This window comes from Saccopteryx leptura, chromosome 8, assembly GCF_036850995.1.
Source record: "Saccopteryx leptura isolate mSacLep1 chromosome 8, mSacLep1_pri_phased_curated, whole genome shotgun sequence".
In the NCBI taxonomy this organism is placed as follows: Eukaryota; Metazoa; Chordata; class Mammalia; order Chiroptera; family Emballonuridae; genus Saccopteryx; species Saccopteryx leptura.
Window position 1 is genome coordinate 48,748,052 of NC_089510.1, and position 16,439 is coordinate 48,764,490.

The 16,439-nt window shown below is 43.7% G+C and overlaps 1 protein-coding gene across 1 annotated transcript in view; it reads left to right on the plus strand.

Moving 5' to 3' along the window:
* Positions 1-16,439, plus strand: part of ARHGAP31 (Rho GTPase activating protein 31) — a 117,986-nt gene that overhangs the window by 65,845 nt on the left and 35,702 nt on the right. Inside the window, exons 2-5 of the mRNA XM_066347772.1 lie at positions 1,846-1,948; positions 4,558-4,702; positions 15,005-15,087; positions 15,930-16,037. Coding sequence (XP_066203869.1) covers positions 1,846-1,948; positions 4,558-4,702; positions 15,005-15,087; positions 15,930-16,037 — 439 coding nt within the window. The remainder of the gene's footprint in view (positions 1-1,845; positions 1,949-4,557; positions 4,703-15,004; positions 15,088-15,929; positions 16,038-16,439) is intronic.

The window sequence follows — 16,439 nt, forward strand, 5'->3', positions numbered from 1 at the left end:
CCAGCAACTTTGGGGGTTCAAACCTGGGATCTCAGCCTTCCAGGTTGATGCTCTATCCACTACGCCACTTCCGGTCAGGTGCTTGCTTGTTTATTTATTGGCAGAAGTGCAGAAGACAAAATCTAATTGGGAACCCTATTTTATAAAACAGGTCAAAATATAGCTCTTCTGACTGAAGCCAGACAGAGACTCTGGACCCCTCACACTCTCACAGCCCCTCCTCCACAACACCCTCCCACCCTGGAGTCACTCACAGGGAGTGGTTCCACCTCTGTGGTCTCTGGACTCAGTGTTTCCAATCCCAAGTCCACTCCCTGCCCTCTTCCTACCTGGGGGAACTGTGAAACTGCTCCCCAGTCCCAGTCCTGATGGACAGGGGCAAAACATGCCATGTGTCCTGGAGGGGAATGGTTCTGGGGGTGCACGGCCTTTGAGAGATGAGCAGAACACTTTAAATATGATGGATTTTACTGAGCACCTAAAATTACAGTCAATAGTTGAAAGAAATGGTGGGGCAGTTGTTTAGGAAGTATCACAATAGCGAATCCAGAAAGAATGTGGAGTCTGGTGTCTATCCATGTACAGGAACTGCACGGGCATGGTGATGTGCATTAACATTACTGGGTTGGCATTTGTCTAATCTAAGGCATTAATGGATTTGGTATGTTTTAGGAGTGTGAATACACTGCTATCTCAAGCACTTGTTCACGGAGTTCCCATACCTCCTCTATGCCTGGAAACTTTAGTGCCCAAGACTTGGGTAGTTCCGTACCACCCCACCTTCCACAAAACTCTCAGGGAGGGACCTCAGGTGGCTCTGACCAAGGACTAAAGTGGCAAGTAACTTCTGTTCTTTCCATGCCATCCGGAAGGCTTGTGACTGTCATTCTGGGTCACTGAGCTAGCTGGGCCAATCAGGGTCAACCCCAAGAAGAGAACAGCATAGCCAGACTCTTCTGTATGAGCACAGAATGTGTGGAGTGCCAGGAATTCAAGAGGCCATGTTGGTCCTTATTCAGTCTAGTCATTGATTGAATGGACCACTTTTGGTGGTGGGGTGGGGTGGGGTGGTTCTCACCTTAAAAAACAAAACAAAAACTTTTTTAACCTTAAATCACCTTTAACATTCTGGCAGATATTCTTCCAGTCTTTTTTTTTTTTTTTTTTTTTGCAATATTTTTATTATATAGCTGAATTCACAATATATAATTGATTTTGTGTCTTGTTTTTTTTCTTTACCAACTGAATCGTAAGCATTTTCTCATATGTTACTTTTCATAAGCAGCAAGTCATCCTGAGTGAGCTAAGTAGAAGTACCTACACCTTGGTTTCTTCATGTGTAGAGTAAGCACTGGCTCTCTGATTTTATCACACAACAGTCACTTGGAAGCCTTTTTAAAACACAGATTGCTGGCCCCACCTCCAGAATTTCTGATCCAGTGGGTCTGGAATGAGGCCTGGGGGGTTTGCATTCCCCACCGGTTCCCAGGAGCTGCTGATGTTGCTGGTCAGGAAACCACCTTGGAGAAGCAGTGAAATGAGGAGCTTGAGTTGTGGGATTTCCAGGGTCACTGCTGGTTTCAAAATTTAAGTGTTTAAATTTTTAAAAATCCAACTCTTAAAGTTTAGTTTCCTGAACTTTAAAAAAAAACACAACCCATGTTTTTTTAAAAAATATATAAAAGAACATCACCTACCAATTACAAGTAACTATTTTCCGCTTTTAGCTCACAGGCGTTCCCTACCTATTTCTCTTTGAAGTTACCTGGATTTTTAAAAGGATTTCTGTAAAGAACAGTCAGACTTATATCTAATATTTATTGTTTTTTCTTTGCCTTTACATAGTTCCATATGTATTGAAGAGCTGTGCAGAATTTATAGAGACTCATGGCATTGTGGATGGAATTTATCGGCTTTCGGGAGTCACCTCAAACATACAAAGGCTAAGGTAAGCTAAAAGAATAGTCCCCAAAAGAATTCTGTCATAATTCTTTCTCTCTCCATATCTCTGTCCACAGGTGTTGGGAGTATTAAAAACCTGAAGGATTTGAGGGAAGGGTGGAGGGACAGAAGATCAAGTGCTGATGTTTTCAGATGCCTGTTCTTAATCTAATAAGGAAATTCTCTAGTCTGATGTAATTCTTTCCAACAAAAGCTCCTGAGGGCTTTTAATCTGTTCCTTTGTCTTATAGGAGATATACCCTCCTTAGGTGGATTCGACTGAACTCAAATGATTTTAATTACGAGTTGGGGAAATATGATTTATTATAATTCACTTGCTTACACAAAGCTCAGATAGATCCTATTACATAGTGTTCAGAACTTGGAGATGGATGTGAGTTTTTCTGTTGGCACACACTCAACATTTGATACTTCATCTGCTAGAGAACTCAGAAGGCTGCATGAACGTGCATTTCTCTAGATGATTCTGGTATTTTTAAAATTATTGATAGATGAATGATTTCCAACTCTATGGATTTATCCTAAGCAATTCTAAAATGTAAACTCAAATTTTTTGGAAGAAATTTCTATCATATTGAATTTAGAGTTCAATAACCTTCACACAAAACACAGATATGTGTGTGTATATTTTGTATGTGTTACATATAAAATAAAGGGAGTATACATATACTATATAGAGAGTATGCAAGGTGGGGCAAAAGTAGGTTTACAGTACGTCTAAACTATACTGTGCAGTTGTATAGTTTATCTTGTGGAAGGATGCTTTGGCAACCGCCAGTTCTTTTTCATTTAAGGACTGACTTTAGCCTCCACTAAGGAAAATTTTGGCTAGATAAATGAATAAGCTTAGATTGTTCTTGTTCTGCCCTCTTAGAAAACCACATGCCTGTGCAGTTATGAGGTCACTGGTTTTCTTTTCAAGGCTCCACTCAGTTTCTTTTTGGGTTCTTACGGTATCAGGGATTTCCTTACTCCTATTAAAGGGGAAAAACCAGGCTACAGAGAATGAGTAAGCAGTTTTGAAATGCTGGTTCTGGGAGTCCCACTGACTTTGTCACTACTTGGTTGACCAATTGAATACTCTTAAGAAGCCTAACTTCTCTTTTGTATTAAAGCCTAAATTTGTCATTTTTTGAACAGATATATATATATATATAATATTTTTGAACAGATATATATATATAATATATATATATATATTAGTAAGAGAGAAAGAGGGAGAGAGACAGAAAGGAAGGGAGAGAGATAAGAAGCATCAACTTTTAATTGTGACACTTTAGTTGTTCATTGGTTGCTTCTCATACATGCCTTGACTGGGGGGCTCCAGCCAAGCCAGTGACCCCTTGCTTGAGCCAGCAACCCTGGGTTCAAGCCAGCAACCATGGGATCATTTCGATGATTCCACACTCAAACCAGCGACCTTGCGGTTTCAAAGCTGGGACTTCAGTGCCTCAGGTCAACATTCTATCCAATGTGTCACCACCCATCAAGCTTGAACAGATTTTTAACTGTAAGTATATATTAGCCAGTCAAGATATTCATGTAACCTGGTTAGAAAATGCTTTTTTAGTTAGAAATGAGGCCTGGAATCTTATAATGTTCTTAAGCAACCCACTGACTATAGTTGTTTAAAAAGGTATATGTAGCCTGACCAGGCAGTGGCGCAGTGGATAGAGCGTTGTCCTGGGATGCAGAGGACCCACATTCGAAACCCTGAGGTCACCGGCTTGAGGGAGGGCTCACCAGCTTGAGCATGGGGTCACTGGCTTGAGTGTGGGATCATAAACATGAACACATGGCTGCTGGCTTGAACCCAAAGGTCACTGGCTTGAAGCCCAAGCTCGCTGGCTTGAGCAAGGGGTCACTCACTGTGCTTTAGCCTCCCAGTCAAGGCACATGTGAGAAAGCAATGAATGAACAACTAAGGTGCCACAACGAAGAATTGATGCTCTTGTCTCTCTCCTTTTCTGTCTGTCTGTCCCTATCTGTCTCTCTCTCTCTGTCTCTCTTACTAAAAATAAATTTAAAAATTAAAAAATAAAAAGATATTTATTAACTCTTTTATCCTGTGGGAGTCACTATCAGGCAGCCTAGAAAGTTCCATCCAGCAAACAAATCATCGATTAAAGTTCTCAACATTGGGTTTGAGTCTCCCGATGAAACAAGTTTTTGGCATGAATATGTGGAGATGAGTGACAAAAATCTGATCTCTCCTCTAAGAAAGAGAATTTCATTTAGAACAATACTTTGGAAAAACTGAACTCTCAACAGGCTTTTTTTTTTTTTGGCAAATTGTTTTTATATTTCTCCACTCTTTATAACTAAGACTGTAAACATAATACCGTGAGAAATCCATTTGTAAATGGGCATTATGTCTTTCCAGTTACAGCTGCTTTAGCAGGGAAGATCCAGACATGTAGTGGAAGTCTTTCTCTAGCTTCCTTGGGCTTGAAATAGAAGGTCTTTTTTTGTATCAGGGTCAAATGTGTAGTCAGAGCAGCATGTTAGGGTCTTTTTACCCCTAAGCAGCCAAACAGCCGCTGACATGGAACACATGTTCCTGGGATTGTTATGTCTCTGTCTGTGTTGTTTCAGGCAAGAGTTTGGCTCAGATCAATGTCCAGATCTGACAAGGGAAGTGTACCTCCAGGACATCCACTGTGTGGGCTCACTCTGCAAGCTCTACTTTAGGGAGCTGCCCAACCCCCTCCTGACTTATGAACTCTATGAGAAATTCACGGTAAGTATTTGGATTTCCATTATGGTTACTAGGTGAGACACATGGATGAGCCAAGGAGAGTTTCAGCACTAAAATAGCAATGATTAACCTCACCAGATGGATGACATGATCTTAATGTGGTGGTGGACGCAGGATGGTATCACGAGGAAAGTAGGGTGGTGGGACTATTTGCTAAGTTGTTCCTTTCTTACATTTTCAGAATCATGTTTGTTTTAAGAGCTGGGTTAAATTATCTCCAGGTTTATTTAACCAAGTGTATGTCATTGCTTAGGGAGGAAACTAAGAACCAGAGAAATGAAATGACTGGCCCAAGGTCACACAGCAGGACAGGAACCTAAGACTACATACTGTACCCACTGCTACTTCATTTTTATCAAGCTATTCCTTCTGTGTTTCTTTTGGGGGTTGGGGAAAGAGGTAGGTGAGTAGAGAATCAGAAAGAACAAACAGAAATCAAAAGAGAGGTCGGAAGCTGGGAAGAGAAAAGAATCAGGGTAAAGCAGCCCAGAATGTAGGGCTAGATAGACTGGAGAGTTGGGTTGGTGGAAGATGGATGAGCAAGAGCCAAACACCTCAATGGCAGCTGTATGGTCACCAAATAGGGCACCTCTAGTAAAAGTAGAAAGGAGAATAACTGCTTAAGAGATGTTTGTAGGGATAGCATTAAAAGTAGAGTTTAAACATATGCTGCATGGGTAGAGGTAGACAGTTAGGTGGGATGAGGAAGATGAGGGTGTATGCAAGGAAGTGATTGAACTAATTGACCATAGAATTTTGTCTGCATAATAAAGGAAATAAGAGCATAAAACAGGTATATGTATAACAATGAAAAAGTAGATCAGTAAATTATTCATCCCAGTGAAGGCATTAGATTAGTGGAGTGGGGTGGTTAGAGGGATTGTCTGAAATTAAGATTATGGAAGAGTTGCAATTATTGATAAGGACCAGATGTAGGCTCTAACCATAGGAAGGAATCTCTCTCATGGCTCCTGTAATACACTTATTTTGAGCATCTAAAAGATTCTTTAAAAAAATTTTTTTAAAGACTTTATTTAGCCTGACCAGGCTGTGATGCAGTGGATAGAGCATTGGACTGGGACACAGAGGACCCAGGTTTGAAACCCTGAGGTCACTGGCTTGAGCATGGGCTCACCAGCTTCAGCACGGGTTGCTGGCTTGAGCGTGGGATAGACATGACCCCATGGTCACTGAATTGAGCCCAAAAGTTGCTGGCTTGAAGCCCAAGGTTGCTGGCTTGAGCAAGGGGTCACTTGCTCTGCTGTAGCCCCCTCCCCATCAAGGCACATATGAGAAGGCAATCAGCTAACAACTAAGGAGCCACAATGAAGAATTGATGCTTCTCATCTCTCTCCCTTCCTGTCTGTCCCTCTCTCTGTCTCTCTCTCTATCACAAAAAAAAAAAAAAGATTTTATTTATTAATTTTCGAGAAAGGAGAGAGAGAAAGAAAGGGAGAAAGGGTGGGGGGTGGGGAAGAGCAGGAAACATCAACTCATAGTTGCTTCTCATATGTGCCTTAAAAGGGCAAGCCTGGGGTTTTGCACCAGTGATCTCAGCACTCCAGGTCAATGGTTTAACCACTGAACCATGACAGGTCAGGCTAAAAGGTCCTCCAACTTGAAATGGAAGAGCAGAACACCCAAATAGCAAGAGAAGAATAAGTAAATGCTTTTTTAAAATTGGGTGGGGCCAACTAAAATATATTTTAAGAGTTGTTGTTGTTGTTTTTTAAAGATTTTATTTATTAATTTTAGAGAGAGGGAGAGAGAAAGGGTTGGGGAGGAACAGGAAGCATCAACTCATAGTAGTTGCCTCTCATATGTGTCTTGACCCGGCAAGCCTGGGGTTTTGAACCAGTGACCTCAGCATTCCAGGTCGATGCTTTACCCACCACACCACCACAAGTCAGGCAAATATATATATATTTTTAAAATATATATTTTTAAAAGATTTTGTTTATTGATTTTTGAGAGAGGAGAAAGAGAGAGAGAAAGGGGCAGGAAGGAGCAGGAAGCATCAACTTGTAGTAGAGCTTCCCACATGAGCCTTGACCAGGCAAGCCTAGGGTTTCCAACTGGAGACCTCAGCATTCCAGGCTGATGCTTTTTCCACTCTGCCACCATCAAGAGTTTTTAATAAAAGAGGGTAATATTCAAAAAATGATAATTGGAAAAATAGATATACAACTGTATATTATGACATGATTAAAAAGAAAGATGTTTAGGAGATTAATAACTTTGTTTCAATGATGGGATTATAGATAGTTTTCTCTGCTTCATTCAAAATTGTATTCACTGAAAATACATTAAATTTTTAATGAAAAAAATAAGGCCAAAATCTACAATAAAAACTTGTGTATAAATGGTGACCACTAGAGAAGCCAGCATACACCCATTGATGTGGAAGTACCAGTGGTTAGGGGGCCCTAAGAGAGCCAAGGGGACTTTGAGATCTAAGGCAGAAGGCAAAGAGCCTCCACTCTAAGTGGCTGTCATAAATAACGGCAGGCTCTCGCCATCAGACCACAGCAGAATCTTTCCCAGGAACCAGCAGAAAGGTTGTGGACCTCATGTGAGTCTGTCAGATTGTCATCACTATCACCTTATATGAATATTTCCTCATTTTAAAAGTAATCATACTCAATAAAAGACAGTTTGAAAAATGGAGGAAAGTAGGAAGACACCCTTGGTCTCTCCTCTTTTATTATTATTATTATTATTATTATTATTATTATTATTATTATTTTAGCAAGAGATGGGGGAGATAAACAGGGACAGACAGACAGGAAGGGAGAGAGATGAGAAGCATCAATTCATAGTTGCAGCACCTTAGTTGTTCATTGATTGCTTTCTCATATGTGCCTTGACCAGGGGGCTCCAGCTGAGCCAGTGACCCCTTGCTCAAGACCTTGGGCTCAAGCCAGCGACCTTGGGCATTAAGCCAACAACCTATGGGCTCAAGTCAGCAACCATGAGGTCATGTCTATGATCCCACACTCAAGTCGGTGACCCCATGCTCAAGCCAGCGAGCCCATGCTCAAGCTGGATGAGCCTGCACTCAAACCGGCGACTTCAGGGTTTCAAACCTGGGTCCTCAGCATCCCAGGCCAATGATCTGTGCCACTGTGCCACCATCTGGTCAAGCCTTTTGGTCTCTTCTCTTAAAGAAAGACAGCTACAATTAACTTCTGGGTATTTCCTTCATTAATGTTTGTTTAAATCTTTGAATAATGTTTTTGTTATGTTTTGTTTTTCCAAATCAAAATAAATATTAATTGCAAAAAATTAAAGCAATACAGAAAAGTATAAAAAAGAAAGTGTAAATCCCACACCCAGGTATATCTGCTATTAACATTTTAGGAGACATCCTTACAGATCTCTCTCTCGCTCTCAACACTATTTTCAGTTTGTTAAATTATTTGCCAATTTGAATCAACCAAAAGTATATTGTTTCAATTAGTACATAAGACTTTACTGTTTGTTTTCTACATAGTTTTAATCCTCTTATCAGTACAATAGTATCAACCTTGAATATGATAGAATAAGAATATCATCATGTTAAAGAGCTGAAAGAATTTATTTTAACTGAATTTCATTCTATGATACGTGGGGGTAGATAAGAATTCTTGTCTAGAAACTTCAGAAATAAAGTTTCCTTTTAGATCTTATTTTATAGGCTCAGAATAAAACCCCTATTTATCTCTCCCGCTTCTGTTCCCTGACATTGCTAATCATTCTGTTCTCCCACAGCAACAGAAAAAATACCGAATTTGTCAACTTGTTATCAAATTTTAAGGAAATCTAATGTTACATTTAAATAGTTTATTGACACTAAAAAAATAAAATAAGAATGTTTTGTTGTGACAACTGACTTCTAACATAGGTAGAACCAAGTAAAGTTGATTATGATGAAGAATTTGTCATTTAATAGAGTTCTTTGATCACACTAATGAAGAAGCAAGCCTTCTTCAGGGACATGGAAATAGCTCTATGTTGTTACACATTCTTATAATGATTTGTTTAAACCCATTTGTACAGCTAAAGTAAAATAATATCTCAATGGTATAATAAAATTGGAAAAATATTAAAGGACAAATAATAATTGTTGGCATTTATTGAGTGGTTACTATATGATAAACTTGTTACAAATATTATTTCATTTAATCCTCAAAATAACTCCATGAAGTAGGTTTTATTGTCTCTTTTACGATGAGAAAATTGAGGCTTAGAGAGACTCTTGCCTAGGGTTATATAGCTAGTAAGTGGAAGTAAAGACTTTTTTTTATTCAGTGAGAGGAAGGGAGGCAGAGACAAACTCCAGCATGTGCCAACTGGGATCCACCTTGCAAGCCCACTAGGGGGTGATGCTCAATCCATCTGGGTCACTGCTTCATTGCCCAGCAACCAAGCTCTTCTTAACACCTAAGACAGAGGCCATGGAGCCAGTCCTCAGCACCTGGAGCCAACTTGCTCCAATAGAACCATGGCTGCAGGAGGGGGAGAGAGAAAAAAAAGAAGAGGAGGGGTGGAGCAGCAGATGGTCACTTCTCCTCTGTGTCCTGACCAGGAATCGAACCCAGGACACCCACATGCCAGGCCAATGCTCTACCACTGAGCCAACAGGCCAGGGCCAGTGGAAACAAAGACTTAACATTCAGGCCCTGGCTAGTGGCTCAGTGGTAGAGCATCGGCCCAGTGTATGGATGTCCTGGGTTCAATTCCCAGTCAGGGCACACAGGAGAAGCAACCATCTGCTTATCCCCTCTTCCTTCTCCTCCTTCTCTCCCTTTTTCTCTCCCACAGCCAGTGGATCGACTGGTTTGAGCATGGCCCTGGCGCTAAGGATGGCTCCATTGGAGTACATCAGCTACAGGCACTAAAAATAGCTGGGTATTCAAGCATCAGTCCCAGATAGGATTGCTGGGTGGACCCCAGTCAGGGCGCATGCAAGAGTCTACCTTACCATCTCCTCTTCTCTCACCTGAAAAAGAAAAAAGAAAAAGAAAAGAAAGATTTAACATTCTGTCTCAGAACGACCACAATTATTTTAAAATAGAATTAACAGATATAAAATATGTTCAGGTATTAAATAACAGTATAAGATAAAGAAAGCATCCTAAACTAATGAAGAAACAATTTAATAATGTTTAAAAATTGAACAATTGTGGTGATACTGGCTCTTTTACAGTTTTCTATTGGAAATGTAAATTGGGCATCCAGAAAGTCATCTGAAATTACTGTCCATAAGTCCTAAAATGATTTCTTTTTAAAAATATTATAACTCCATTTCTAGGACTCCATTCTAATCAGATGTGCCAATAATAATAATAACAATTGATTTACAAGTATTTTATTGCAATATTATTTATAATATCAAAATTTGCGGAGTATCTATGTGTCTAACAATAAGGGATGGATTAAATAAGGTGCCAAGCTTGAGAAGATTGGGGGGCCTTAGAGCTTCCTCAAATCCATCTTAAGAGAGCCTAGAATTCAGACACATTTTATGTCTAGGGAAGGAAAAATGGGCAGGGCAGGAGGTGTGTGATCATCTACCGCAGACGTCTAGGCACCAACAGAAGAGCAGGGAAATCTCTAAATAAATCTCTTTGTGTCCCCACCCCCATTTGAGTCCAGTCTTGAGGCTCCTGCAAATCCTGGCCAAAAGCTCAAACCTCAAGCAGAATTCCTTTAATAATTAACATATCTACTGCAGCAGCTATTACCTGAAGGCCAAGGGAGAAATGGAGACCAGAATTAAGATAGAATCAAAGAGAGCACGCATTTTACTGTGACAGAAGGGGAACTGTTGATAGTACTATGAGGAAAATGACTGCAGATACAGGGGAGAGAATGATGAGGACTGCTATTTTTGTAGGATAATCAAAGCGCTCTTTATAAGGTGATATTTGAACAGAGACAAAGATGAAGCAAGGGAACAAATTGTGTAACTGTTTGGGGGAAGAGGGCGTCTGTCCCAAAGAACCAGCAGATACAAAAGCCCTTGTGGAGGACTTGGCGCAGCTTGCTTGAGAGAGTTTGTGGAGGCCAGTGTGGTAGCTGTGAAAGGACAGGAGGCAGGGAATCTGCAGATGGGTGTCACGGTGTGACTGAATGGAGGTGCCACGGTGTGACTGAATGGAGGTGCCACGGTGTGACTGAATGGAGGTGCCATGGTGTGACTGAATGGAGGTGCCACGGTGTGACTGAATGGAGGTGCCACGGTGTGACTGAATGGAGGTGCCACGGTGTGACTGAATGGAGAGGCAAAAGACTGTCTGGAAGGACACACAGGGGTTGTTGCCTCTGGACACGGAGGCCCGCAGCTGGTAGGAATACTAACTTCCTTCTGTGCGTTCCTTTGGATGCTTTGCATTTTCAAAATTGTGTGTATGTTACTTTTTTTTAAATCTAATTGCTTAAAATGAATTAAAATAAAAAGGTAATTGTAAAGTAAGTAGTACATAATGCAAGGCAGAGGCCGCGTTGCAGCTGGGGTGCAGCTGGAAGGGAGAGAGAGCCACAGTTGTTTGTCCACCCTGCTGCCAGGCCTGCCTGGGCTAAAAATAAGCTCACTGCCCCTGAACTGTTCCAGGAGAGAAGCAGGGATCTAGAGAGCTTCTGAATAGGATTGGGGTGTGATGGGGAGAGGCTGTGAATAACGAAATAAACGCCAATCCCAAATGGGACCTACAGGCATCAGTGGGTGAGCCCGCCCTGCCTCCCAGAGAACAAAGATGACTAACAGCTTCCTAAAATATTAAAGGAACTTTCCATGTGGTCTGTTAAATTCATCCACACCTTTATTCCCCAGATACATTTTTAGAAAGGGCGGGGGTGTGTGTGTGCAAGCTTTGCCAAGCTCACCGTAGCTTTGCAGGGAGAAGAAGAGGGGCCTCCCATTCCTCCTCCTTTAAAGGATAGGATGTGGGAGGGCCCACACTGCATTCTGTGCCCCTCCTGCCCCTGGAGCTTCTCTCCCTTTGCTCCCTTTATAAGGCTCTTTCTTGGCAGCCGTGGCCCTCCTCACAAGTCTGTTTTCTTTTTCTTTTCTTTTCTTCAAGTGAGAGGAGGAGAGATAGTGCAACAGAATTCAACATGCACCCTGACTAGGATCCATCCGGCAACCCCCATCTAGGGCTGATACTTGAATCAATGGAGCTACTTTTAGCACCTGAGGCTGACGTGCTTGGACCAACTGAGCTATCCTCAGCACCTGGGGCCAACACTTGAATCAATCAAGGCCACTGGCTGTGGGAGGGGAAGAGGGAGAGAGGATGAAGAAGGAGGGGTAGAGAAGCAAATGGGCAGTTCTCCTATGTGCCCTGACTGGGAATTGAACCTGGGACATCCATATGCTGAGTCAATGCTTTGTCCACTGAGCCAACTGGTTAGGGCTACAAATCTCTTTTCTAAGTGACCACTTCCAGGAAGAGAGCAGAGGTGTCAGGGTGCTGATTCACACTCCATTCTTTTTTTTTTTTTTTTTTTTTTTTTGCATTTTTCTGAAGCTGGAAACGGAGAGGCAATCAGACTCCCGCATGCGCCCGACCGGGATCCACCCAGCACGCCCACCAGGGGGCGATGCTCTGCCCATCTGGGGCATCGCTCTGTTGCGACCAGAGCCACTCTAGCGCCTGAGGCAGAGGCCACAAAGCCATCCCCAGCGCCCGGGCCATCTTTGCTCCAATGGAGCCTCGGCTGCGGGAGGGGAAGAGAGAGACAGAGAGGAAGGAGAGGGGGAGGGGTGGAGAAGCAGATGGGCGCTTCTCCTGTGTGCCCTGGCCGGGAATTGAACCCAAGACTCCTGCACGCCAGGCCGACGCTCCATCACTGAGCCAACCGGCCAGGGTCTCCCACTCCATTCTTGTCCTCACACTCTCCATCCTGCATATCTCAAAAAGTGAGGGTTGAGGCAGGGATCATGCTTATACCGGCTCTATTCTCAGGCTTGCAAACCCACCAGAAGATTGGGACACCTGTGACTGTGACCCTCCCAGTCTCACCTTTCTTCCCACTTCTGCTTAGGAAACAAAATATCAAGTTTTCCTGTGGAGAGAATTTTGATTGCCTTTAAAAACAGTGTCTGTGTATAAATTTTTCTTCAATTAAATAAAAAAAGCCAAGAAATAATAACCGTAATAGATAAAGCCCTGGCATGCAGGGAAATGGAGTATAATCAGTCATTCAACGAGTCTGGAGGAATGCCCGTGTGCCGGGCACTGGGACTCCTCACATCCTGGCACTTGCACATCTAGCAAGGCAGGCAGACCGTAAACAGCAAACCTAATAAATAAGCACATTATAGAGAATGTGTACAGGTGGTGAGTTCTGTGGGAAGGAATGGAGACCCGTGAGGGGGCTGGGAGAGCCAGCTGGGGCAGTGCCTTGGCATCCTCCTTGGTTAGGACAGAACAGACCCAGCAAGTGGGGCCCAGCTAGGGCCTGGCAGACAGAAGGGGCCCCACAGGGTTCATGTCCTTCCACTCCTCTGGGCCTAAGAATTCTCGTAAGGGCGAGTTTGAACTTCACCCTTTATACACAGCTAGCTAAATGCTGAACAGAGGTAAACACGAGAAGAAAACCACACCACTGTTAGGATCTTATTTTGGTGATATTGCAGGGGGCCGTACTTACCAAATTAAACAATATATTTTATGATTATACTTTTCATTATACATGGGTGGGGAAAAGTAGGCTTACAGGTGTGAGTACAGGAAACACAAAATTTATTCTTGTATTACATATTTTTCCATGTAGGCCTCCTTTTGCCCACCCCATATGGAAATGTAAAGCAAGTTTCTAGTGCTAAGAGGAAATACAAGACTATGTAAGTTGCATATGGCTGTGGATTCAGGGTCATAAGGACTAGAGTGAGCTCAGGAGCTCCTTTTTTTTTTTTTTTTTTTTTTTTTTTTGTATTTTTCCGAAGCTGGAAACGGGGAGAGACAGTCAGACAGACTCCCGCATGTGCCCGACCGGGATCCACCCGGCACGCCCACCAGGGGGCGACGCTCTGCCCACCAGGGGGCGATGCTCTGCCCCTCCGGGGCGTCGCTCTGCCGCTACCAGAGCCACTCTAGCGCCTGGGGCAGAGGCCAAGGAGCCATCCCCAGCGCCCGGGCCATCTTTGCTCCAATGGAGCCTTGGCTGCAGGAGGGGAAGAGAGAGACAGAGAGGAAGGAGGGGAGGGGGGGTGGAGAAGCAAATGGGCGCTTCTCCTATGTGCCCTGGCCAGGAATCGAACCCGGGTCCCCTGCATGCCAGGCCGACGCTCTACCGCTGAGCCAACCGGCCAGGGCCTTCAGGAGCTCCTTTTAAAGTGCACTTTGGTCTGGGTGGGGTTACATGGGTATATGCACATGAAGGAATTCGTGGAGCTGTAGCTTAAGACGTGTATATTTTTACTATATGGAAATTATACCTCAGAATAAAAAGGAAGATGTGATTGCTGTTGACCTTGAACTTAGGTACCGCACCCGTGCTGGCAGTCTGGAGCTCTCAGCCGTGTCCTGGGAGGGGGCCTTGAACCCGTGCACAGGGAAGGCAGGTTCTCAAGGCGGGGATGCAAGAGAATCAGCCCCGGAACACCCACACTGTGTGGAAACCCGGACAAGCCTGTGATCACATTGCCTTTACTGATGTCCCGGCCTTAAGGCCCCTGGGCTGGAGATGGGTGGGGACAAAACATCCACTAGGAAACAACAGAGAGCAAATCCAAGCAAGGCCACTGAGTCTCAGGGACCAAGCTCTTACCTGGCTGAGAAGGCACATGTTCCCTGCCTTTCAGCATCTACACCTGGCAGCTACCGAGTAGCAGCAAGGCCCTGGAGCTGTCTCAGCCTAGATGGGAAGTGGCTGTTTGCACCCAGGAAGACAGCAGGCTGAGTAAACTTGGGGCCACCCTGTCATCTTCGACTCAACTGTCTCCCTCTTTTTCCATCTCTTTATCTCTCCCTGAGTTTCTGGGACTCCTTCTGCCACACAAGACACACCCCAGATTCTACACCTTTTTTTTTTTACCGGATACCTAACGGGCATCTGAGGGTGCACAGAGACTCAAACCATCCATAGGTCTCTGTGTGTGCAACGTTAGACGCTTCACATCACGGATCCTCAGAGATTTCAGTTGTTGTTTTTACTAGAAAAGTGTGCCTCTTGGAAGGATGATCTCTAGGCATGGTTGGAAGGCTGCAGTCCCAGAAGCCAAAGGAAAACCAGCAGGCGCTGCTGTGTGTCCACCCTCTCGGGCATTCACTGGGTGCTTCATGTTCTCCTCCGCAGGAGGCAGTGTCGCGTTGCCCAGAAGAAGGCCAGTTGGCCCGAATCCAAAATGTTATCCAGGAGCTTCCCCCATCCCACTACAGGTAAGACTCCTTGGGGAGAGAAAGTCACAGCCTCTCAATGCGGTGTAAGACCGCAGACCGAGAGTGGCATCATAAAAGGAAGCAAATTCCGTGGACAGTGGCTTTCCTGGAGCATTTTGAGGTGGGTGAGCAGGTCGCTTTTATCAGAGTGAGCTGGTGTCTGACTAGGGACATTGGTGGGAAGGAGCAGCCCATGTCTCGGTCACTTGCAGGATATTCCTCCGAGTCCCCTTGTGTGATTCTGATCATACAAGGATATTCTCACAGTGATTTCTTATCCAAATTCATAGACTAACCAAACTGATGGAGCCCAAGATGGTTTTCAAACAGGATTTGACTGTAGCTCTGGAGTCACTGACTGATCTGTCTGTCTGAGCATCAGTACCATCCTTTACATCAGCGGTTCTCAACCTGTGGGTCGCGACCCCGGCGGGGGTCGAATGACCTAAAGCCATCGGAAATTTCCACTGCTTTACATCATCCCTCCCTTTCATTTCATTTTCACAGTGTCACCCCTACGCTTACCACCTTTCCCAGTGTTCCCTAAGCCTACCCATCTGTTACTCGGGGGCAGATTCTGATGTGGTGTGAGAAAGGACTTCCTAGCAGTAATAGATGTTTTTCATCCAAGACTGTCTCCTTCCCCATCCCAGACCAACAAATCTAGGGCCAAGACTATTACTTTCACCAATCTTGACATCTTCCGAATGTTCTTCCAAAATTCACATGATAGAACTATGTATTTAGTTTCTCAAGTCCAAACTTAGAAACTATCTCCAGGCTTCACACAGGCCCCAAAGTTTCTCACTTTGTAAAATGAATAAGTAAATGAACTATTACAGGACTTTGGAATACCTGATCCAACACCTGGCCCGCATCGCCTCCTTCAGCAGCAAGACCAACATGCACGCCAGGAACCTGGCCCTGGTGTGGGCACCAAACCTCCTCAGGTAACCACCACACCCTTCTTACCACCTTCTCTGTAGCTAAGTGGTCTTTTGTAGCACATATGAATTAACAGTGATTTTAATAGCCTAGGTTCTTTGCCTGCTAACCTGGGAACTCTGCATTCCAAAGGCAGTTGGAACCACCGGGATGGAAGTCAAGTTATGGGTCTGTTTGTTATAATTTCTTGCAAAGGCTTTTCTTGTCTCTATGGCTCATTGGCTTTTGTTGGATTTGGTGGGGACGCAGCTGGCTATTAGCTCCATCAACTGCTTCCTATGACTTCGTAAATGATGAGCTGCCCCACAGAACAACTGAGTGAGGGTGAAAGGAGATCCTATGGGGACAAGATCAGTTCCTGTATATTCACTAATATTGTGTTATAGTCTTACAGTGTATACTTCCTA